Raw genomic sequence first — 24111 nt, 5'->3', positions numbered from 1 at the left:
TATTTCAGTAATTCAACTCAAATTGTGAAACTCGTGTATTAAATAAATTCAGTGCACACAGACTGAAGTAGTTTAAGTCTTTGGTTCTTTTAATTGTGATGATTTTGGCTCACATTTAACAAAAACCCACCAATTCACTATCTCAACAAATTAGAATACATCATAAGACCAATAAAAAAAAACATTTTTAGTGAATTGTTGGCCTTCTAGAAAGTATGTTCATTTACTGTATATGTACTCAATACTTGGTAGGGGCTCCTTTTGCTTTAATTACTGCCTCAATTCGGCGTGGCATGGAGGTGTTCAGTTTGTGGCACTGCTGAGGTGGTATGGAAGCCCAGGTTTCTTTGACAGTGGCCTTCAGCTCATCTGCATTTTTTGGTCTCTTGTTTCTCATTTTCCTCTTGCCAATACCCCATAGATTCTCTATGGGGTTCAGGTCTGGTGAGTTTGCTGGCCAGTCAAGCACACCAACACCATGGTCATTTAACCAACTTTACCAACTTTCAAGTGCTTTTGGCAGTGTGGGCAAGTGCCAAATCCTGCTGGAAAATGAAATCAGCATCTTTAAAAAGCTGGTCAGCAGAAGGAAGCATGAAGTGCTCCAAAATTTCTTGGTAAACGGGTGCAGTGACTTTGGTTTTCAAAAAACACAATGGACCAACACCAGCAGATGACATTGCACCCCAAACCATCACAGACTGTGGAAACTTAACACTGGACTTCAAGCAACTTGGGCTATGAGCTTCTCCACCCTTCCTCCAGACTCTAGGACCTTGGTTTCCAAATGAAATACAAAACTTGCTCTCATCTGAAAAGAGGACTTTGGACCACTGGGCAACAGTCCAGTTCTTCTCCTTAGCCCAGGTAAGATGCCTCTGACGTTGTCTGTGGTTCAGGAGTGGCTTAACAAGAGGAATACGACAACTGTAGCCAAATTCCTTGACATGTCTGTGTGTGGTGGCTCTTGATGCCTTGACCCCAGCCTCAGTCCATTCCTTGTGAAGTTCACCCAAATTCTTGAATCGATTTTGCTTGACAATCCTCATAAGGCTGCGGTTCTCTCGGTTGGTTGTGCATCTTTTTCTTCCACACTTTTTCCTTCCACTCAACTTTCTGTTAACATGCTTGGATACAGCACTCTGTGAACAGCCAGCTTCTTTGGCAATGAATGTTTGTGGCTTACCCTCCTTGTGAAGGGTGTCAATGATTGTCTTCTGGACAACTGTCAGATCAGCAGTCTTCCCCATGATTGTGTAGCCTAGTGAACCAAACTGAGAGACTATTTTGAAGGCTCAGGAAACTTTTGCAGGTGTTTTGAGTTGATTAGCTGATTGGCATGTCACCATATTCTAATTTTTTGAGATAGTGAATTGGTGGGTTTTTGTTAAATGTGAGCCAAAATCATCACAATTAAAAGAACCAAAGACTTAAACTACTTCAGTCTGTGTGCATTGAATTTATTTAATACACAAGTTTCACAATTTGAGTTGAATTACTGAAATAAATGAACTTTTCCACGACATTCTAATTTATTGAGAGGCACCTGTATGTGACCCCTGCATAAGGTCACATTATTTCCTTTGCTTTGTGGAACCTCAAAGGTTTCTGAGCATTTCTGAGCAACAAATCACAGTTTTAGAGGAAGCTGCCTACTGTGGGAAACACAAGACAAACTTGCCCAATAGGTGCAATCTACTTCTGTGATAAATGAGCTGATTGCAGTTTGCAATTGGTTTATTGACCCTCAACATGTGGATATAAAATCAGCCTCAGGAGAAATAAAAAATCTTGAGTGATTACATGAGTTAATTCAAAGAGACACTTTGCAATTCAACATACTGTACATTATGATGTTTCCTCTCAAAAAGATATCTAAAAAGCTCAGGGACAAGACTGGCATTGAAATCACTTTGCTTAGATTCCCAAATGTCAAGTCAAGTCATTTTTAATTGTATAGCAATTTTTACAACACACATCATTTTAAAGCAGCTTTACAAAAAATGACCTGGTATTGAATCTAACAGACATGTTGTTGATTTTAATGTTTTGATAAGTTTAGCTCTTCCTGTCCTGTGACAGCAAAGGATTGAAGTTGCTCTTGGGGAATAAATTGAGACACAGATCTGGTTCAGTCGAAGCTTTATTCCTTACTAATTTATCCACTGTACTGAATAAACACTTAGTATTATTGTGGTTATTTTCTATGAGTTTGCTAAAATATGCAGACCTGGCAATTTTTGGAGCCTTTCTGTATCATTCCATGCACCACGAAAGACCTCTAATTTTGTATTCTTCCACTTGTGCTCCATTTTTTGAGCTGCTCTCTTGAGAACATGAGTGTGATCATTCTACCACGGTGTGGGGCTTTTCTCTTTAATTTTGTTTAATCGAAGGGGGCCAACACTATCAAGAGTGCTAGAGAAGACTGTATCTATATTTTCTGTGATTACATCAAGTTCTTCTAAGTTTTTTGGTTAACTGAGTATTAGAGACAAATCTGGAAGGTTGTTAGTGAAGCTATCTTTAGTGGTCGAAAGAATAGTTCTACCCGATCGATAACGTGGCGTAGATTGAGTGATCTTTGCTAAGCGCATCTTACAAGAGATGAGGTAATGATCTGAGATGTCATCGCTCTGCGGCAGAATTGCTATATTATCTACATCAATTCCATATGACAGAATTAAATTGAGCGTATGATTACGGCGATGAGCTGATCCTGTCACATTTTGTCTCACCCCAACAGAGTTGAGAATATCAATAAATGTTAATCCCAGTGTATCATTTTCTTTACTTATGTGAATGTTGAAGTCACCAACGATTACTGTAGCAAGAACAAAAGATGACAGAGATTTTTTATTTATATCTGACGATGTCACATTAAGCATTATCAGTTCAAAAGAACTGAACTTATATCCTGACCTCTGAGTAACACCAAAAACATCACTGTAAATTGTAGCAACACCTCCTTCTCGACCTTTCATGTGAGGCTCATGTTTATAACAATAATCTTGGGGAGTATACTCATTTAAATGAAGTTCCTAAATGTAAAATCTAATTTTTCAGTTAACAGCCAGAGTATATAAGCATCTGTTTACCTCTCTTCGGTTTCAGCTGTTTCTAGCATCCCTCCACCTCCCGAACTCCACCTTTACCCTAGGCATCTTGCCCCACTTAATCATCTCCTATTAATAGTCCCGGGGGGATACTACAGAGCTTGAGCTGAAGCTGCTTCATCGAGCCCCTCTTCCGTCGACAGCAAGCCAAATAAGTTTAACCTTAATAGCTTAAAGATTATATGGGCAAACGAACTCATGAAATGAATATATTCATCCAGATTAAGCCAGGTTTCAGTCAAACAGAGCGAATCTAAACTATGATCTGTAATCATTTCATTTACAATTAGTACTTTGGATGAAAATTATCTAATGTTTAGTAGCCCTACCTTTATATGGTGTTTATCTGAATTTTTTTCAAGTTTGATATCAATAAAATGTGTTATAAATGACATCGTTTGTGCCAGCATGAATAACAATCTTAGAAAATCTGCGTTTAGCATAAGCCAGCACTTGAGTTGATGTCAGACGCTCTGTCACCTGAAATGCATTGTACTATGGTGGCTGGAGCCTCTATTTCCACGTTCCTTACAATAGAATCACCTATAACCAGGGTGTTTCCAACACACTTCTCAGTGGGTGCATCACTGAGTGGGTATAATCTATTGAAAATCCTAACAGGAATGGGAGAGTGGTATCTTTTTGCCCAACGAGTTTGCTGCCGAGACGTCACCTAAACGTCCTGCTGCAGGGGCTCTACAGATGGAACTGAAGTGTGTGTGTTGCTGCTGTACTACCTGTTTCCGAAAAAATATCTACAGGCTTCTCTTTCTCACTGACCTCCACTAGCGTTCGGATGCGTGTCTCTAACTCATTAGTCTTCTACGTCAGCCTGACTAATTCCTTACACTTATCACATGTAAATCACTCAGTGCTGATGGATGAAGCTATCATAAACATGTGGCATGATGTTTTTTTCACAGAAGGAAGTGCTTGAAAGCAAAACCAAATGCAAAAAGTAACAAAAATATTAGTTGTATTTTTGATTCACTGTATTTTTTAAGTTCGTCTGTAGTTACTCGTATATGCATTTTGTTTTTCATTTCAGACATACGCTGCATCCAAATATCCATTCTTCCCTACTATATAGTATGCCAAAAACAATATGCCAATAGACTTGTATGTCCAAATCCTCAGTATTCATTAAACAGTGAGAAATACCCGGATGACCTACTATTTCTGGCGAGATTCTAAAGTGCGGATCAACAGGACACTTTACTATCCCATAATGCCACGGGAGCTTAGGAGACGTCACGTTCAAAACAATGGATTTTAAAAAAACATTGAAGAACCATGAGTCAGGCAGCTCTTCTTAACTGTGAGTGATATATATGCCAAGAAAGTTGTTCCTTGTAGTCGCATGGCGCCATGCGAGGGTTGGACGTGTGAACGACGAGCTCTGCACACTTTGCTAGTTTTTCATTCTTTTTGTATCATAAACCGGTGAGATTCGATACACCCTGTTACATAACTGTTCTAAGAAGTCAACATGTCAAAGAATTCCAAATCCTCGGGCTCTGGAGATATTAAAAGACACTTACGTGCTCAAGCTGATACCTCGGTTTGGACGGTGCAGTGGGAGAAATTCAGCGGCAACTGGCGAGCATGTCTGTAATGCTGGCGAAAGTCGTAGTGGACCTGGAGGATCTTGCTGTAATACGTCGATCGATTATGGCAATGGAGGTAAAATTCTCTGAGTTGGTTACTAGAATCGGGGCCATTGAGAGACGGATCGATTATCTGGAGTCATCGGAGAAGGAATTAGCTGCTAATCTGCTAGCGACCAAGATAGACTTGGAACGTGTTTGGGAAAAACTGCAGGATTTGGAGAATCATAATCGGCAAAACAACATCCGAATTGTTGGAATTCCTGAGCATGAGGAAGGCCGAGATATGGTGAAATTCCTAGACGAGCTCTTCCCGAGTCTGCTCGACATATCTGGCCATAAGCTGGAAATCGAGCGAGCTCACAGAGGCCCGGCTCACAGATCCGCTGAGGGAGGCCAATTCTGGCCAGATTTCTGAGATCATATGATAAAGATCTTGTGTTACAAGAGGCGAGGAGTAAAGGAAGGCTTTCTTGGAAAAACCACAGCATTTTCTTGTTCCCAGACTTTGCGAATTCGACAAGAGAGAAGTGTGATAGATTCAAGGAATGCAAGAAACCCTTACATCAATGGAAGATTGCTTTTACACTGATGTTTCCGGCCAAACTGAGAATAGATACTAAGGATGGCCGCAAAATATTTACATGCCCACAGCAAGCATTGTCTTTCATAGAGACAATAGGGTGAGTAAGCCATTTGATGTTTCTCACATGGCCCCCAAGTGAGCTTGACTCACTGAGCATACACCTGACTGTCTGAGGAAGCTGGTCGCCATTTTGTTTCTTTTTGTGCTGGCTCTGACTAGCGGCTGGAGTTTGTTTTGTGTAGTAACCCTCCTTCAAGAAACTCTTGCATCAACGGAGGATCGCTTTTGCACTGATGTTTCCGGCCAAATTGAGAATAGATACTAAAGGAATAGTTCACCCAAAAATTTAAATGTGCTGATAATTTACTCCATTTAAATTACCATTTTAGGCCATCCAAGATGTATCTGAGTTTCTTTCTTCATCAAAACATGATTTAAGATTTTTAGGATTTCATTTCAGGCCTCCTCCTTTAAACAATGCAAGTGAATGTACTCCATTTTTTGACGGTCCAAAATGCATATTTAGGGTGCATCAAAATAATCCACACGACTCCAGTCGACAAATAAAGTTTTTCTGAACCCAAACGATTGATTATTTTTAGAAACAAAACAACTACAGGTTTTCACTTCCGTACACCTCTGTGACGCACGTTCATGAGAGGGATGACGTAAGCTTGTTGGTAAAGTCACGCATCACATGGAGGAGGAGGCAGGAAGCGCGTCATTGTTTACAAGAGAAACTTGCACAGACCATAGGCCAAGCACCGTTCACAAACCAAAACAGTCCAAAACAATTTCAAAACAATATAAAATGAAAATAAAAAATAATTTCCAAATAATAATAAAAAAAACATTACTGCAGTTAATAACCATCCTTTATTTCGGAGCAATGCCGTTGTGTTATCTACTTGTGCTTTTATTTTAGCAGAAATATATAGGCTATATGACTGTCAGGAATTCAAGCCACAAAAGTTGTAGTAGTGAAACCAAGTGCGAGGGCGTTTACTGAGATTCACAGGATTTACAGGATTTACACACTGAGATCAATGGTACAGGTGATCTCACACAGAAGAGAAGCTTCACAAACTTATTTATGCAGGCAGTGATGAGCGAGTGAACTGAGTGCAGGTGGGGTGAATTAGAAATCGGGTTTAATTAGAAATGCGGTGAATTATCTTGCTGAGGGAGGCTTGACAATGACAAAGTATTCACACATACCTGAGTTTGCTGGAAAAACAGCACGGGCACAGCCGATGAATTCAGATATCGACCCTTTGTCTTTGTCTCCTTGGTCTGAAATCCTCAGGGGTAAAATGTTCACTGAACACCCTCCAATATTTGGGAGAATGTTGGGGTGTACTGATATCCAGGTTCAGCGTGATAAGCCAGAGCTTCAATCGCTCATGATCATGTATAGGCAGACGATGAAAAGTTAATATTTTTCCCAGCTTGTATTTTCTTTGAGGTTTCTGAAGGTTGAAGCATCCAGTATACACACACCAAATGACTATTTTGAACAATACACTTATACAAATACAAATCTACAGCAAAGACAATTAAACTTTTGTACAGCGCTCCTTCTCTTGTAAACAATGATGCGCTTCCTGTCTCCTCCTCCACGTAACGCGTGACCTTACCACAAAGATGTACGGAGGCATGGCCTGGCGAGACAGGGCATGGAGCAGGAGACCAGGGTGGAACCAGTGGCTCCAGGAATGGAGCAGGGTCCAGTGGTTTGGTGGGTGACCACAGAGTAGGGACAGGATCAGGAGGCCTGGGAGGCAGCCACATGGCAGGAACAGGGTCAGGAGGCCTGGGAGGTGGCCTCGGGGCAGAGGGTACGGAGTTCTGTGCCCGGTGGAGAGGGTTCAGGAGGGAGCAGCTCAGAGGGCGGAGCCGTGGAAGGCTCGGGCACTGGCTGCGATGGAGGAACATTTTTTTGGCTGTGAGCGCAGGCAGTGGCAGTGAGCATAGACAGTGACGAGGGAATGACCTCTGTGGTCGTGTGCACGGGCAGTGACGGGGGAACGACCTCCATGGCCATGAGCACGGGCAGCGACAGGGGAATGACTTTCATGGCCGTGAGCACGGGCAGCAACAGGGGAATGACCTTCGTGGCCGTGAGCACGGCAGTGACGGCCGTGTGCACAGCTGTAGGAGAATCGGAAGGCGGAGCCATGGGAGGATCGATGAAGGAAGTCTCCAGGACCACTGAGGCTGGGGAGAAAGTGGTCTCCATTTAAGAGAACTCAGAGACTACTGGAGCCATAGTGCCCCCCGAAAATTCCTCTAGGACTGGAGCTGGCTCTGGGATGGATGAGGCTTGCAATGCTGGCTCTGGGATGGATGAGGCTTGCAATGCTGGCTCTGGGACGGACGAGGCTTCAAGAACTGGCTCGTTGACTGTGGCAGGCATGGGCTCGTTGACCGTGGCAGGAGTGGGCGCTGGCTCATTGACCGTGGCAGGCGTGGGCGCTGGCTCATTGACTGTGGCATGCGTGGTGGTGGGCTCTGACGTGGTTGATTTGGTGGCCAGTGTAGGAGTGCTGAGTTCCTCATCCACTACTCCAACAGTAAAGGCCGAACCACTCAATAACAGGGCAAAGTCAATATACTTTAATTGACAACCTCCAGGCATCCTGGAGCAGACTGGATCATTTAAGCCCACACAAAAAATGTCTTTGAGGGCAATACCATTAAAGTCCACAAAACTCAGCCACGTAGTCCTCAATGGAAAGACTCCCTTGACATAAACGCAGTAGCTGAACTGAAAACAAGATAACAAGACTAATAAACATGAACCAATGATAATACAGAACTGATAATGAGATAACAAGACACATGAAACCAGATACTCACATGACAGGAACAAATGAGGGGAACAGGAAATAACATGACAAGGACACATGACCAGAAACAGGGACAGGAAATAAACTAATTTCAAAAGAAAAGGCATGAAAACAAAACATGAACAAAAAACATTTAAACCTGACACAAGACCACGTCGGACCATAGTGTTCCTAATAAAGTGCTCAATGTGTGTAAATGCAATTGCTGTTCAAAGCTTTAAAAACATACAAACTAAAACAGTCAAAAAAATAAAATAAAATCTGTTAAATATTTTACTTCACATCCTCACAGCTTAACACTGTGTAAATTGGAGCGTACTGAATAAATGGTCAGAATCTTTTTTTAATGTCTGTAAGGCCTTCTGCTGCTGATAATTGCATTTGGATTATTGTTGTAAATGATCCAACATTTAGGCATTCTTGCAAGTGAAAGAATACCAGTGGTGTGGTAAAGAAGTTTAAAGTGCTAAGAGAGGGTAAATGCTGTGAATTTAAATATGATTCTTGTCACGCTCATGTGGTTGTTTCCAACATATCAGGTCCTGCAGTAACTGCATCCACTACATGTATCTGGCAGCAGGCATCATGATAGAAGCAACCCAGAAATAAATGGAAAACATTCATCATTGGTATTTCTCTAGGCTCAAGGACACTCAAATTTAAGTACAGCTTTGTATACGTTAGTGAATTTTGGATTGAGGTTCCTCGTGTGTGGGGCTCTAAAACATCATGCTATTCGTGTTTTTACTACTGTTCCATAGAACAATACTCAAGAGAGGAGCCAAAAAATCAATACAGTACACAGTTTCTCTCATTTGTTTTATGAATCAAAAGCATGCTGAAATTTCTTTCTTATCTTGACAAATTTTCTCCTCGATTTGTGCCAAATGAACCAGAACATTTAATTATTAAGATAAATGTAAAAACTGTCATAAGAGACAACTAGGAGAGGCGTTATTCAGTCCATCCACTGCTGACTCTTTGCACCCTTTTTTGCTTTACAGCATTTTGAACTCTGTTTCTGAATGTTCAGATACTGTAGATGTACACTTTATTTATACTGAGCTAACAAAAGGGACGATAGCCACAAATGTTTATTGATCCTTTGGCAGGCTTAATGGTTCTAATGATCCATTATAAAATATGTGTGCACAGGGCCTCTTGATGGAAGGTTTTATGCCCCAAAGTAATATTTTTTCCTTTAATATGACAAATTCAGAAATTTTGTTTTTTGCTTGGACACAAGTAATTATTGTATTGAAAATAATGAGGGCCTTGTTTTTATCTTTAAATAAATATAATGAAAAAATATTTAAAAGAATATGATATTTAAAAGAAGAAATAGACAAAGTTTAACTATTTATGTAGGATTTTTGTAAGTGTAAGTGTTTGTAAGAGTGAAAGTTTGTAATATGGAAAAAATGAATCTCAAGAAAAATAGTAAACTTGAGTACACATCTTATGGCTGGCTCTTATTTGTTATTATTAGTGTAATTGCTGAATAATCCACACAGTGCAAATAAAAGCTTTTTCTAAGATGCACATAACTTGATGCTTTGGAATGGATGTCTTGGGGAGAATTTAAACCTCTGTCAACCAATGCATGCAATGAATCTGCTGCTATGCTGTGAGAGTGAACTAAATTATAATATTTGTAGGGATGCGAGAGACAGCCAAGCTTGTCTGCAGAATCATTAAAACATCATTAATAATTGTCAGAGAAAACCACAGTCCTTTCTCGGGATGATATGGTGAAATGAATAGTATGAATAGTGCAACATCATTTTACTCTATTATTGTGCTATTTCTTCTTCTTTGACTTATCTATGATTTTTGTTTTCTGTCATTATCTTTTAACTTTTAATTGCAAGATCTTGCAACTTAAAGAGCAACTGCAGGTTAATAGAAGAAATAAAGAATGTAGTGAAATGAAAAATGATGTACTTGCACATTTTGACATTAGCACATTTATTAAAGGTTTGTAAAATTCTGGTATTATTTACTCACCCTAATGTTGTTCCAAACCTGTAAGACTTCTTTCTGTGGAACGCAAACAGAGAAATTTTGGGAAAATACAGCAACGGTGGAGAAATGGAAGCATAAGCGGTGGTTTCACCCCCTCCACCCCATCTCTACCAGTTTTGGTCCTGTCCTGGGCGGGGGTAAGCTCTGCTCCCCTGCCATCATCGCCTCCGGCAGGATCTGACAGTTCAAGCAAGTATCTGAGTGCTGAACCTTAGGATGGGGCTTACGCCAAATATTATAAGTTTCTCTACATTCATAATAATTCAAATCATCCAGAGTCTTTTCTTATAGAACTGGAGCTATACTGGAGCTTTCAAACTTCCAAAAAGATGCAAAAATACCATAGAAGTATAATCAGTCTGATCTCATGAAATTTACATGACCATGGCAAAATCTTTGCAAACCAGAATTACATGCTTTGTTACACGTTTTGCTGCAGTTTCCTGGGAAATGTCCGGCAGCGGGGCGCCAAAAGTGAGTGAAATGGTGTTGTAAACAGACAAGCTTTTTTAGGTGAATTTTAGATGGAGGTTTTAATGAGTCAAATGCACTTCCCTTTTTGCCTAAACCTAACCAATAGTGTCCTAAAAGATAAATGAGAGGTGAACAAAACAGACATCTTTACCCTAAGAATAGTGTTCTTAAAAAAAGTCAAATTTTCTAAAGCAACCACATCATTTTGTCTCACGTGTCAGCTTTCATGCTTTACTGGTCTAGAGCCACACTCCTCGTAGTCCAAAGTCAAACACTCTATCAGTTGAGCTACCATGGAAGTTAATCACACAAGGAATAAGTGTGCAAATATAGGTTGGTCTATAATACAAGCATTAAAATGTATCGTTTTTTAAATGATGCACTAGAATAAAAGTGTTTGGATATCATAATATAGCTGTGTGAGAGTGAAAGAGCGAAAAATATGACTTTATAAAGTCATAATCAACCGTTGTACTTGTGATTTGTGTGAAAGTAAATAAAACGCACAGTTGTTGTAGCGCCTCTAGTGTTCATTTCACCAGGAAGCTGCGATGAAACGTAGAACGCGGCATGTAAATCTCAGTTGCAAAAATGTAGTTATAGTAATGTTTATTCTATGAGACTAGGTTGAGTATAATACAAGGGGTCCTTATGACTTGTGTGCAATATTCCAAGTCTTCAGAAGTCACACGATAGCTTCGTGTGAGGAACAGACCCAATTTGAAGTCGTTATTCACTGGTTATCTTCCAGTGAGCTGCTACTGTAACTCAGAATATTGAGTCAGTTAAACTCGAGAACCAGTTCCGTTTGATTTGTGAACAAATCATGCAGACTGGTTTTGTAAACCGGATTGTCCAATTTATTGAAAAGATTCAACATAAAAATATGATTCCTACATGAATCGGACATTGTTACTCCTCACATTAACTCTCATGAACACACCATGGAAAACTAAGATGGCTGTTAAGATTTAATTGAATTTCTGTTCCTCACACAAAGCTATCGCATGACCTCAGTAGACTTGGAATATAGTGCATGAGGACCACTTTTATGATATTTTTATCGTGGTTTTGTGTCAGTTTTTAAGCTTGTAAACTCCAGTTCCCATTAATTGTAATTGCATGCAAAAGAACAACCAGAATTTTTTTTTTTCTCAATTTGTGTTCCATAGAAAAAAGAAATCTTATGAGTTTGGAACGGCATGACGGTGAGTAAATGATGAGATAAAATAAATTTTTGGGTCAAATAACTCTGTAAACCAGAGAACAATAAATACTTGATTTCTGAAAACTCACACAATTGTTGAAGGAGAAAGCAAAAGTTATTGGTGTAATTTTATTTAACAAGACCCTTCAAAAACAAATCGTTTTCTGCTATTGGTTAAGAAGACTGATCAAAGCCAAAACAGATTTATGGGGGACATATCAGCCTCACTGTGTGACAGAGCTACAGACTGACTTGAAAAGCATGATTTATGCTTAATTCTTTCATGGGTCTGACACATAACAAAACTCTGACAGCCACTAATTGGCATGGAAACATACAGACAAGCTGGCTGGTTGGTGCTAGACAGCAGGTGCTTGACTGCTGGACTCCAGTCTAACCTGCTTTGCCTTATAGTGTGTCTGATATACTAAATGTAAATGTCACCTTTCATTAGTTTTAAATCAGCAAAGGCAACTCATGTATGACTCACCCAGATTTGTTTGTCTTGGTCCATTTTGGTCACATTATCATCTTTTCCTCTGCCAGTCTGAGGGCTTTCTGAGCAGATCATAATGACAAAAAGGGAAAGAGGCTTTTGATTTATTCATCCGTTTCTATCCCCTTTTCTTCTTTTCTTGCTTTTATAGATGAAACGTCCTAGTTACTTTCGTAACCTCCGTTCCCTGATGGGGGGAACGAGACGTTGTGTTGATGTAGTGACACTAGGGGTCACTCTTGGGAGCCCCGAACACCTCTGCTTTTTGAAAAAAGGCCAATGGGAATTGGCGAGTGGAATTTGCATGCCACTCCCCCGGACATACGGGTATAAAAGGAGCTGGTATGAAACCACTCATTCAGGTTTTGTGCCTGGGAATGGAGGTTACGAAAGTAACCAGGACGTTCCCTATCTGTCACTCACTCGATGTTGTGCCTATACAAAACACCACAACTATCTGAACTGTGTTACGTGGACTGACGGTGCGAGACGGGCAGACCGCTGTGTGCCTCGTAGCCAGCGCACCAGGCCATCACGTAACCTCCCCCAACGCTCTTATGAGCGTTGAACGGTCCTTTGGGATCAAGTCGACTGTCCAACAAATAGGGACAGGCTAGCCCAGCCGTGGTCTCTTTTCCTCTTTTTCTCCCCAAAAAGAGTGGAATTTGTTAACCGACTGGGGGCCATAAATGTCTACGTCGGGGGGGGGTGTCACTCCCAAGGGGAAGACACCGCGGAGAATACGTCACATGGTCTTACCGAGTCTTGTCAGAAGTATGTCATGTGGAGAAGTTGCATGGTAGGTCCTTCCCGAGGTGGGAGGAGTTTCTACAAGCATGGTGACCGGGGGCAGAGGGGCCTCTGCCCAAGGAAGACGCAGTTTACCAACAGGGAAACAATTTAGCAGAAGATATATCACATGGGGTCACCTATGGGGAACCAGCGCATGTGGAGCACCTACCTTAGTTAGCACATGTACTGGGCCAGCAGCGAGTTTCTCTGCAAACTCGTCTGCCACAGGGCTAAGGAGGAAAGTCATCCAGGGATCACAACTTGTGAACACGACTGGGAGTCAAAGGCGCTTGTCTTCACCTCATGGGAGGGGAAAGGTGCTATATGCAAGCAGTACACCCGGCCAGCTGTCCCGGAGATTATAGAACCTCGCAAAGGTGTTGGGTGTCGCCCAGCCCGCTGCTCTGCAGATGTCTGCCAAAGAGGCGCCACTGGTCAGAGCCCAGGAGGCCGCTACACTTCTAGTAGCATGGGCTTGTAGCGCCATAGGGGGCGGCACGTCCTGAGCGTGATATGCCATCATGATGGCGTAAATGACCCAGTGGGCAATCCTCTGTTTGGAGACAGCGCTTCCTTTCCGCTGTCCACCAAAGCAGATAAAGAGCTGCTCAGAGCTTCTCTGCGTGCGATCCAAATAGATGCGTAAAGCACACACCAGACACAGCAACGCCACAGCTGGGAGACGGGGGAGTCAAGGAACCGTGCCTTGTCGGCCTCTCTCATCTTGACCAAGTTGAGCAAAAGGTGGCACTCCTGGACCACCAGGGTGGACATAGCCTGCCCAAGAGACCGTGCCATGACCTTCGTTGCCCGGAGAGCGAGGTCAGTCGCCAAGCGCAGTTCCTGCATCAATCCCGGGTCAGAACTACCCTCGTGCAGCACTTTTAGCACCTTGGCTTGGTGAACTTGCAGGAGACCATGGCGTGCAGGGCGGAGGCGGCTTGTCCAGCGGCATCGTAGGCCTTAGCCGTCAGGGTCGACGTAAACCTACAGGCCCTGGACGGGAGCTTCGGGCACCCCTTGCCAGGTGGTGGCACTCTGCGGGCACAAGTGCACCACGAGCGCCTTATCCACCTGGGGGATCACCGAATACCCCTTGGCCGCCCCACCATCGAGGGTAGTGAGAGCGGGGGAGCTGAAAGATCAGGATCGGGCAGTAAAAGGTGCCCCCCACGATCTTGTCAGAAGAAAGGGACCAGGGCGGGGGCGTGGCTGTGAGCGGCACTCTGGGCCCAGGAACCAATCATCGAGTTGTGAGGGTTCAGGGGAGAGTGGAGGATTCCACTCTAGTCAGACGCTCGTGGCTGCCCGGGAAAGCATGTCCGTCATCTCCGCGTCGGCCTGAGACTGGGTGACCACACCCGAAGGAGGGAGCCCATCCGAGGCGTCCGCGTCAGAGTGGACGAGCCCACTCTCCAATGCTGATGCTCGATCGTCTTCCTGGGCTCCGAATAAAAGGTCGAACTTGCGGTGAGACGAGCCGGCGGTCTCATCCGAGAGCCCGACAGGGGCAAGCGAGCATGCTGGGGAATGGGAGGTCCGTGGGGGTTTACCCGGCGGAGGTGCACCCACTGAAGTCCCCAAATCGCCCCCAGTGCTAACCGACACGGCCTCATACCCGTAGGTAGAGGCGGGGAGCCGCTGGGGTGGCTTGCTTTCTTACGAATGCAAGCCACGACCGCAATGTTGCCATGGTCATGTTCTCACAATGAGGACAAGACCTATCCACGAACGATGTCTCCGCGTGGGCAGCGCCCAGACACATAAGACAGCGATCGTGGACATCAGAAGGGGAGAGATAACGACCGCAACCAGGAATAACACACAAACGGAAAGGCATCTTTAAAAAGACGTTTCCGTGTGTGCCGCTCTTTTAGAAAGAAAATATACTCCTTTAGAATATACTCTTTTGCTCTGCCGAAGTACCCAAGGGCGTTCTCTGCACTCCACGGGTGCAGAGGGGGAGAAGCCGCTGAAATGCGCCGTAAATCCAGCAGTTTTAGGTGAACGGTAAAGAAAACTGAGTTTGAATTGAATTCAGTGCACTGAATGCAACTGCTCGGCTCTGAAGAGAAAATCTGAAAGAGTGGTTGCATACCAGCTCCTTTTATACCAGTATGTCCGGGGTAGTGGCATGCAAATTCCACTCGCCAATTCCCATTGGCCTTTTTTCAAAAAGCAGAGGTGTTCGGGGCTCCCAAAAGTGACCCCTAGTGTCACTACATCGACACAACGTCGAGTGAGTGACAGATAGGGAAACAAAGTTTCCTGTTACAAGAAGCTTGTCATTTGGATTGACAGCTTGCCTTTAAAAAATGATAACTGGGTGTTTAAAGAGTATTTTTTTGAATTACACATGCTGTCAAACCAGAGGGACATTAGTTATGACCAACATGTAATTTTCAAGCTTTGATTCTTTTGAGTCATCATGAGTCATCTATTTTTGTGATGCGCATCCCCCAGTTTATGAAAATCATAAGCCATTCAAATACACACTCTGACATTATTTACTGAAGTGCCTAATTCACAAACACCATAAAGTTTATTTGTTCCTTTTTCTTTTTTTTTTACCAGTATTTGAAATACATTGCAATATGTCTACATCCATGAGCAGACTGCACACAAGTAGATGGTACAAGAAATCTGCACATGTTCTGGTGTTCCCTAGCAACAAGAAAGTCCTTGGTTTTATGATCACAACAAAATCTGATTTGCATGGTTACTACATGCTTCCTTTATCTCTTACAAAAGTCATTTCTAAATGTATTGTCTTTGAAACCATTATTAAATTAAAGCAAACAATGGGAAAAATGAGTCTAATTGCCTGCCTTATGTTTCTAATCTATAATGGTACTTTTTACAGTTTTAACAGTAATTATTGATTTGTTGACAGTTATTTAATTAGCAATTTATGGAAATAGTTACGAGAACACAACCATAACAGAAGAAAATTATTGTACCACAAATATTCTCACTCTTAATGCCTGCAGGTGCAGGGTATTTAAAAGCCCAGTTTGTTTTGTTTATGTCACCTGTCATATTTTATGAGCATTAGCTGTCTCCACATGCCAAAGGCAAGGAAATAACAATTATACTCAGACATTTTATATCAGTTTTGCTAGACTCAACATCTGAAATAAATTTACATGGATAAAGACCACCCTCATCATGGCAGGTATTACATTCCAGTGTTTTACGTTTTGAATAGTTGCTTTCAAGAATTCTAGAGAGCGTTTTAACTGTAGAAGGCAAGTGTCCATCTTCATCTCAAAGTAGGCAAGTGTGGATGTCCTTGCTGAACTTGTTTAAGCTTATGGACTGGGGTCTGTGCTGTCCTGATGTTTCACCTAATTCTTTCCATAAGTAATACTGCACACTTTCCTCTAGGTTAATGAGAGACCTTGTTTGCAAGGCATGTTGTCCGGAATGCATTTATTATCTTGGTACAAAGTTCAACTTTAAAAGTTCTTGCAGAAGTTTTCTCTACAAATGTTTAGAGAAATTACTCACACTTCTAGTTCCCAGGAAGCATCCGTAGGTTATAAGGCACATAAACCTGCTGAAAAGCACTGCATGGTGGTCCACATTGGTTTGTGCTGGTTTAGAGCTAGTCTATCTCAGTGGTTCTCAACTTTTATTTCTTCAAGACCCAGATTTTACATTGGGCATATAGTACAAAATTAAACAAAAAACCAAATGCTAAATTTTATTACTGTGACATGGCATACTATACAAAGAAAACCCTAATAAGTTGACTTTACTCAAATGATTGAGTAAACTCATAAAACAACATAAGTAAATAATGAAAATAAAAATTGTCTCTTACATTTCAATGTTTTCATGCTCTCTGCAGCCAATAATTCAATTCAATAATACAAAACACATTGTGGTCGGCACAAACAATTTTTATTCTCGCTGTAATTGTAGTTTGCATCATTTGTGTGTGTGTAGTTTTGTTCATGATTTTTGAGGATGAGGGCAATGTGTCCATGTTGGCATCTGTCTAATTTGGCTAACATATGAATTTCTGTCAAAATACTATAGAGTTTGATTGGACACAAAGCCTTTGATGTCAACAACAAAAGATTTGGGAAGAGTTTCTCCTCACTTAAAAAAATAATTCCATTTATTTGTTATCATGACTATGCATGATTATATGGTTAGTTGAATTTTATCAATTACATTAGCACAACATCAGAATCCCTGCTGTCCTGCGCCACAGTTGAGACCCACTACTGTAGCTGATGGGCCAGCTACGGTGATCTTTTCAGCAGGGAATAAGGTTGGAGAGGAATACGTTTTTATGTGCTTCCAGTAAGAGGGGTTCACAACAAAGAGCAGCTCCTCCACTCAGTAATGCTGTAGGTCTGCTTTTTCACCTCAGCAGTCTTTAATGTGTAGTACAGAGAAGCAATGCATCCCTGAGATGCCTTCATAATTAGACAGTGCCCTGTGGGGAAAATAAGTGCTGTGATCATTTGTCTGGCACAAAGAGCCTTTGGATGACTGAGATCATTAGTAATGGCTCCCAGCCTGAACTCTTATCTTGTATTTCCAGTTGGTGATGAATGAATCCATTCCTTGCCATAGTGGAAAAGCTTTGTGTGGTGATATGAGGATTTTCGCAAATAATTTACAGTTTGGTAGCACTAATTGAACCATTCTGACATATTGTGTTTGAGAAATACATTGAAAACATGAACATGCTGTGGACTTCAGTTTTAGACATGCCTTTTCTGTTCCAAAGAATGTCATGATGAATAATTGCATGTTAAAGGTGCTGCAGGCGATTTTGCCCATTCTGTAATTTCCATCAGACTTAGCCAATTATTAGCCATGCCCCCTATTTCCAAAACCTCGCACTCCAAAGACATGTGCACACACAGACACACTAAGAGACTGTTGTGTTGAAGCAGATGGAGGGTCCCCCTGAGCATTTTGCCGTCCGACTATGAGTGTTTCATGGGTGCAGGACACTGTACCAGCATTTTTACGAGCATAAATCTGTGATAGACAGGCCGAAAGTCTCCTGATTGGCTAAACAAATGATCTTACTGCGGCCCACAGACATCTTTTTCGACACTGTTTACCAAGCCGAGGGCTGTTACAGAGACAGATTGTTTTCATGATATTTAATGACACCTATTTCAGTGATATCTGACAGGTAATAAGGAGGTTTTCTGCTTGTCATTTAATAAAAAAATTTTGTTTTTAAAATTTTACATATTGTATAAAATAGGTAAAATAGGTGAAAGTGCGATGGACGGACGGATGGATGGATGGATGGATGGATATAAAGTATCAATCAAATTTTTCAAGGAGGTTTTTTCCATCTTCTTTATTCTTGCAATTACAAATCATTTTCCCCACAAAGTGTTATTCCCTTGAAATCTCATCATTAAAAAATGCAAGATGTCAAGCCAATGCCAATAACAGCCACGTAAATGGTATTGAAGGCTTAGCCAGTCAATTTTCCAGGTGTATTTCTGTGACCCTCATGTATTCTGTGACTTCTGCATGCGTGTTTCTCAGTATTCCATGCTCTCCTGCATGTTCTCTTTGACAACCAGCTAATCTGGAGGCCTAATGTCCAAATTTATCAAATGAAGACTGTGTTCTTGCAAACTATGTTATGCCAAAACCATGCACTAGTGATATATTTCTGTCAGTCCAGTGTATATATCTGGACAGACTTAGTTATGTTCTGATTTATGTGTATTTTTGTTAAAGTCAAACAGTGGAACTTCGACAAACCATTAACATTTTAATGGCTGCTAGTTTACATAGTGTAAATGCTCATCATTTGTCATCTCCACTGCATATGCAATACATTAGAAATTGTATTTTCATGGTCCAAATTGGCTCATGTTTTTATATATCTTTTGTTTATACACTATATTGTCAAGAATAAGTTACAAACACAGACACTTTAAAGTAAGTATTTCTTTTATCTGGATGTTGTGTTTACCACAGAAGAATACCAGCCATATTCAAGAGAATCTAGCACCAAAAGAAAATTATTTTGCATTCCTAAAAAAAAAATTATACCTGAATATGCTTTTCTCCAGCACAGAGTTTAAGCAATCCGATGGTTAGATCTGCAATTTCTTGAAATTGAAGGGGCTGATTTGATATACAGTCTGCAATTATCATTTGAAAATTCATTAAGAAAGAAACAGAGGCTTCAAAATGGACAAATAAGGTGGCATTTTGCATGGATATGAATAATGTATGCATTGATTATGTCTCATTCACATGCATATTTAGCTTATTTAGCTAGATGCAGGAAACACTTTGCTCTCCCACTTTTTATATTCCTAGACTCCTAGCCGTGATATGCTGAAGGGGCCGCTATATGCAGAAAAAGACAGGTTCAAACTACATCTGATCCAAACATCTCCTTATATGTGGTTTTCAATCCTAACCAGTTATAATTTCCAATTTGTCTGCCCACGTATATGCTCTTTGAGAGACCTTTCCTGCTAGGGGGTTATTATTAGATCCTATTAGAATGTACTGTATATGTGAATAACTGAACATACATGCATATCATCGATAAACCAAGCCTACACTATCGTGAGTCTTTACTCACTATTACTATTACACATTCCTATTTTTTATTCAACAGTTATTAAACAGAGCTCCAAGATTGCAAATACGAGATGGGGTTGATTATATATTAGTCAATATGGCAATGGAGGGCCTTGCGGAGAGCAACATTAGCATAATGGTGTACATAATGGTGGTTATTTGGCCTCTGATGTTAACATTTCAATCAAGGCCACTGTTGTATTGATATGTTACCATAAAGTGCACATGCTTACTATCCTAATGGCTTGAAGAACCATGTGTATTGTAAATTAAATATATTTAGGTTACATGGAAAACGGTATAATCTAAACAGGATTGAAATTGCTATTATTTAGTCTCTTTTTGTGTTTTTTTTTGTTTTGTTTGTTTTTTCAAATAATACAAAAAATGAGTTGTTTTGTTTGCTTCAGTATTTCTCTAAGCAGCATGTCTTTAGTAACCTTGACTTATCTATTGTCCAAAGTAGTACAAAATTGCATCTCATGTTCAGAATTGTGCTTCTTATCAAACGCAGTTATTGAAATGATTCCATTCTGTTTTTAACCATTGCAGATACACCAAAATGAAAACTGCGACCAACATCTACATCTTCAACCTTGCTTTAGCAGATGCTTTGGCAACAAGTACTCTGCCATTTCAGAGTGTCAACTACCTGATGGGTACATGGCCTTTTGGAGACGTGGTGTGCAAGATTGTCATGTCCATTGATTACTACAACATGTTTACCAGCATCTTCACCCTCACCACTATGAGTGTTGACCGCTACATAGCTGTTTGCCACCCGGTTAAAGCCTTGGACTTCAGAACACCCCGTAATGCCAAGATTGTCAACGTGTGTAACTGGATCCTTTCGTCTGCCATTGGCCTCCCTGTCATGGTCATGGCCTCCACCACTATTGAGAACCAAAACAGTCGTATGTTTACCACCACATTCTCCTTTGTACAGTAAATGTTAAATTCTTAGTGCAGTTATTTATGGCTTTATTTTCCTTTAAGCTAATAATAATAATAAAAAAAAACTTTTACTATTGGAAACAATCTAATGCCATTGTATGTCCCGGTTTTATATGTTTTCTCTGTTGGTGTATCAGGACTGTGATCCCAGTAACCAGTCAGTTTATCAATCCCACTAGGATTTCACTGGACCTTTTCTTGATTATTGCGGCCCAAAATGACTGAATTTGTTCTTCAAAAATTGTGATGCCATTTGCAGGGTTTTTTGCGTTCAGTTTTTTTTTATTTATTTTTTTTTACAAAAAGCTATGTCAATGATTATGCCTTCATTGACATACATTTTTGTGGAAAAAAAATATTACCTGTAAATATTTTAGTGCATAATAACTGAAAATGCAACCATATAACCAATACATTTAGGAAGTGGAACCCCTGATATGGCTTATACGAGTTCAATGAAAGACCCTTAATTATTTGTGTATTAAAATTTTCTGCCTCAGACAATGCAAGTACACTTTTACCAAAGTTAAAATAGTAGATCTACATCACACTCTGTGCAGCTCCTTTTTTGAGCAAAAGTGTCTGATAATTGGGGGGTTTACTGACATAAGTAGTATTCAGCTTGTCATGTGATTGCCACGAGGCAGCACAGCTCCATGTTAAATAAATCAGCTTTTATTAGGCTACTGATATGACTAAGTGCACATGATTTTAGACATATTTTTTAAAGTACTATTAATTTCTTAAGTATTTTTTTTTTTTACTGAGCACACCTTTAAATTTGTGCTACAACATATTTCACAAGACTGTAAACTTTTGTTACTTAGGAGCAAGAAATTGCAAACAGAAGAGATTTGCTGAGCCAGAAAATTGTTATTGAGTGAGTTTAGATTGATGTCTCTTTCAGTCATTTGTGAAGAAAATCATAAGGATGTCAAATAGCCGTAACAGAAAGGCCTGGGTCTCTGTTGCACCGTAAACAATGCCTTAAAGAAATAATTACAAGTGGTGTAACTATGTAATTTTTGCAAACACTTAAGGCTGAATTGATTTTCACACGTCTCACCATGTATCATTGCACTGTGGTGTGTGTCTGTGTGTGTGTAATATATATATTCTTATTTTCACAGCGTTACAGGTTGGCAACATTGACTGTACATTGCTCTTTCCCCATCCTCCCTGGTACTGGGAGAACCTCCTGAAGATCTGCGTCTTCATCTTTGCCTTCATCATGCCCGTGCTCATTATCACAGTCTGTTACGGCTTGATGATTCTTCGCCTAAAGAGCGTACGCATGCTGTCTGGCTCTAAGGAAAAGGATCGCAACCTGCGGCGCATCACCCGAATGGTCCTGGTGGTGGTGGCGGTTTTCATCATCTGCTGGACCCCGATCCACATCTTTGTTATCATCAAGGCCCTTGTGACTATCCCCAACTCGCTATTCCAGACCGTCACTTGGCATTTCTGCATTGCTCTCGGCTACACAAACAGCTGCCTTAACCCGGTCCTCTACGCCTTTCTGGATGAGAACTTTAAGCGCTGTTTCCGGGAGTTCTGTGTTCCCAGTCCCTCCGTGCTGGACCTGCAGAACTCCACACGCACCAGGAACCCCCAGTGTGAGGGCCAGTCTAGTGGTCATACAGTAGACAGGACCAATCAGCAGGTATGACTAGTCCTGGAGATGTCATCACTGGAGTCGCGCTGCCAGCCCAGTGTTGACATGAGCTCAGAGGTCACGCAGGTCACTACAGGTGTTTGACACCTTGTAGGGGAAATTCTAACCCATACGAGTTGCAGCAGGTGGCTTTGCCTTAATCTCTTTAAGCATCTTGTTTAAGCCTCCTCCAAAGAGTTGTTTCACACACTTGGTTCAGAGACAGACTGTCGATGAGAAACTCACCTTAAACTAGACTTCAGGGTGAGATTTCTATTGACTTATTTGGCAGACATTTCTTTCCAATGTGCATTCGAGCTGTACATTTTGTCAATGAACTTTGTCCCCTGGGATCTTGAGGCTCTACCAGTGGAGCTGAAGGAACACAGATACATATATTGAGATAACATGTACTATATTATGACATACTCTAAATGACAGGTCTTGTAATAAGTCTAGCTTATCTGTGATGTTCACTGTGATGCATCAGATGCATCCTTGCATTAGTCCATCATTCAAGAACTATATAATATAAAAATTCCATTTAACATGTAAATGTTTCTTAATATGCTGTGTGAATAATCATTTTATAAGTGATATTGCTTTATTTGTAGACAGCTAAAACATCCCATCAGAAAGAAAATGTAAATTATGTATTGAACATGACATTTATTCAAAATTTTCAGCTTTCACTGTATTTTTCTTTCTTTTTAAACATATTTAGATTTCAGCTTGCTTTCATGACCAATATAGGAGATTGGTTAAGCTGTATTATTCAGTTGTGTTCCTTGGAAGCAATTCTAATTAATCATCAAATGACTGTTGGACGTAACACACTATTTTTCTGATTTTCTGTGGACTTTATATAAAAGGGAAGACGATAAGAACCGTCTCTTGCAACAATGGCTAATTTTCACGCTTCATTGGTGACAAATGTATTGTGCTTGTATGCTGATGCAAATTTCTTGTTCTAATGTGAACGTCCAATGGAATTGCTAATTGCCCTCACATTAAGACATTTTGTCTGAAAAAAGCTAAACTTTTATGCTCTAAAATAGCTTTGTATTTGACAGGTGTCAGTAAGTTTTTATATATACTGTATGCAGCATCATAAATAACATACACTGTAGAATCTTTGTTTTTAGTGAGATGGCACAGAATAATCACTGTAGATGTGAGATTTAATTTTACATTACACCACTAATATATGATACTACACAAGTGCTGTGTCAGTAATTATTTGCTGTGGCTCTGAAAAATGGACCAATATTATAAAATGGGATTTTTGTGAAGTTGAGCTAGTTTGTAAGCCTTAAAGATACATTTTAGGTCACTGCTATTGCTACATGACCATTTTAATTAAAGTGATAGGTCACCCAAACATTCTGTTATCATTTACTCAACCTCATGTTGTTTCAAACCCAGATGACTTTCTTGCAGTCTTAATCACCATTCACTTTCATTGCATTTTTTTTCTTCATTTAGTTTAAGTGCACAATGACTGTGACTGCCTATTCACAGCCTTATATTTTGTGTTTCTTGAAAGTGAGACCTCCGTGAAAAGAGATTAAGTGAAATATGTTTCTTTCAAAGAGATTTAGATTTTAGATTTTCGTGAAAAATGCTGTTAATAATTAAAAACCTCTGTATCTCAAATGACATATTAAGAATCTAGTGTCAATGCAGCTCTGACAATATGCCAGAACAAAGGATATTAAAGGCATAGTTCACCCAAAAATGAAAATTCTATCATTTACTGC

At 40.6% G+C, this 24111-nt stretch overlaps 1 protein-coding gene across 2 annotated transcripts in view; it reads left to right on the top strand.

Annotated features, from left to right (window-relative positions):
• LOC127411818 (delta-type opioid receptor-like) overlaps window positions 1-23601 on the top strand; it is a 28872-nt gene extending 5271 nt beyond the window's left edge. For both annotated transcript variants that reach the window (XM_051647627.1, XM_051647626.1), the window contains exons 2-3: window positions 20296-20657; window positions 21828-23601. In XM_051647627.1, coding sequence (XP_051503587.1) covers window positions 20296-20657; window positions 21828-22366 — 901 coding nt within the window. In that variant the 3' untranslated portion in view covers window positions 22367-23601. The remainder of the gene's footprint in view (window positions 1-20295; window positions 20658-21827) is intronic.
• The last annotated feature ends 510 nt before the right edge of the window (window positions 23602-24111 follow it).

The sequence above is a fragment of the Myxocyprinus asiaticus genome, chromosome 21 (assembly GCF_019703515.2).
Source record: "Myxocyprinus asiaticus isolate MX2 ecotype Aquarium Trade chromosome 21, UBuf_Myxa_2, whole genome shotgun sequence".
In the NCBI taxonomy this organism is placed as follows: domain Eukaryota; kingdom Metazoa; phylum Chordata; class Actinopteri; order Cypriniformes; family Catostomidae; genus Myxocyprinus; species Myxocyprinus asiaticus.
This window is presented reverse-complemented; position numbering and strand designations above follow the sequence as displayed.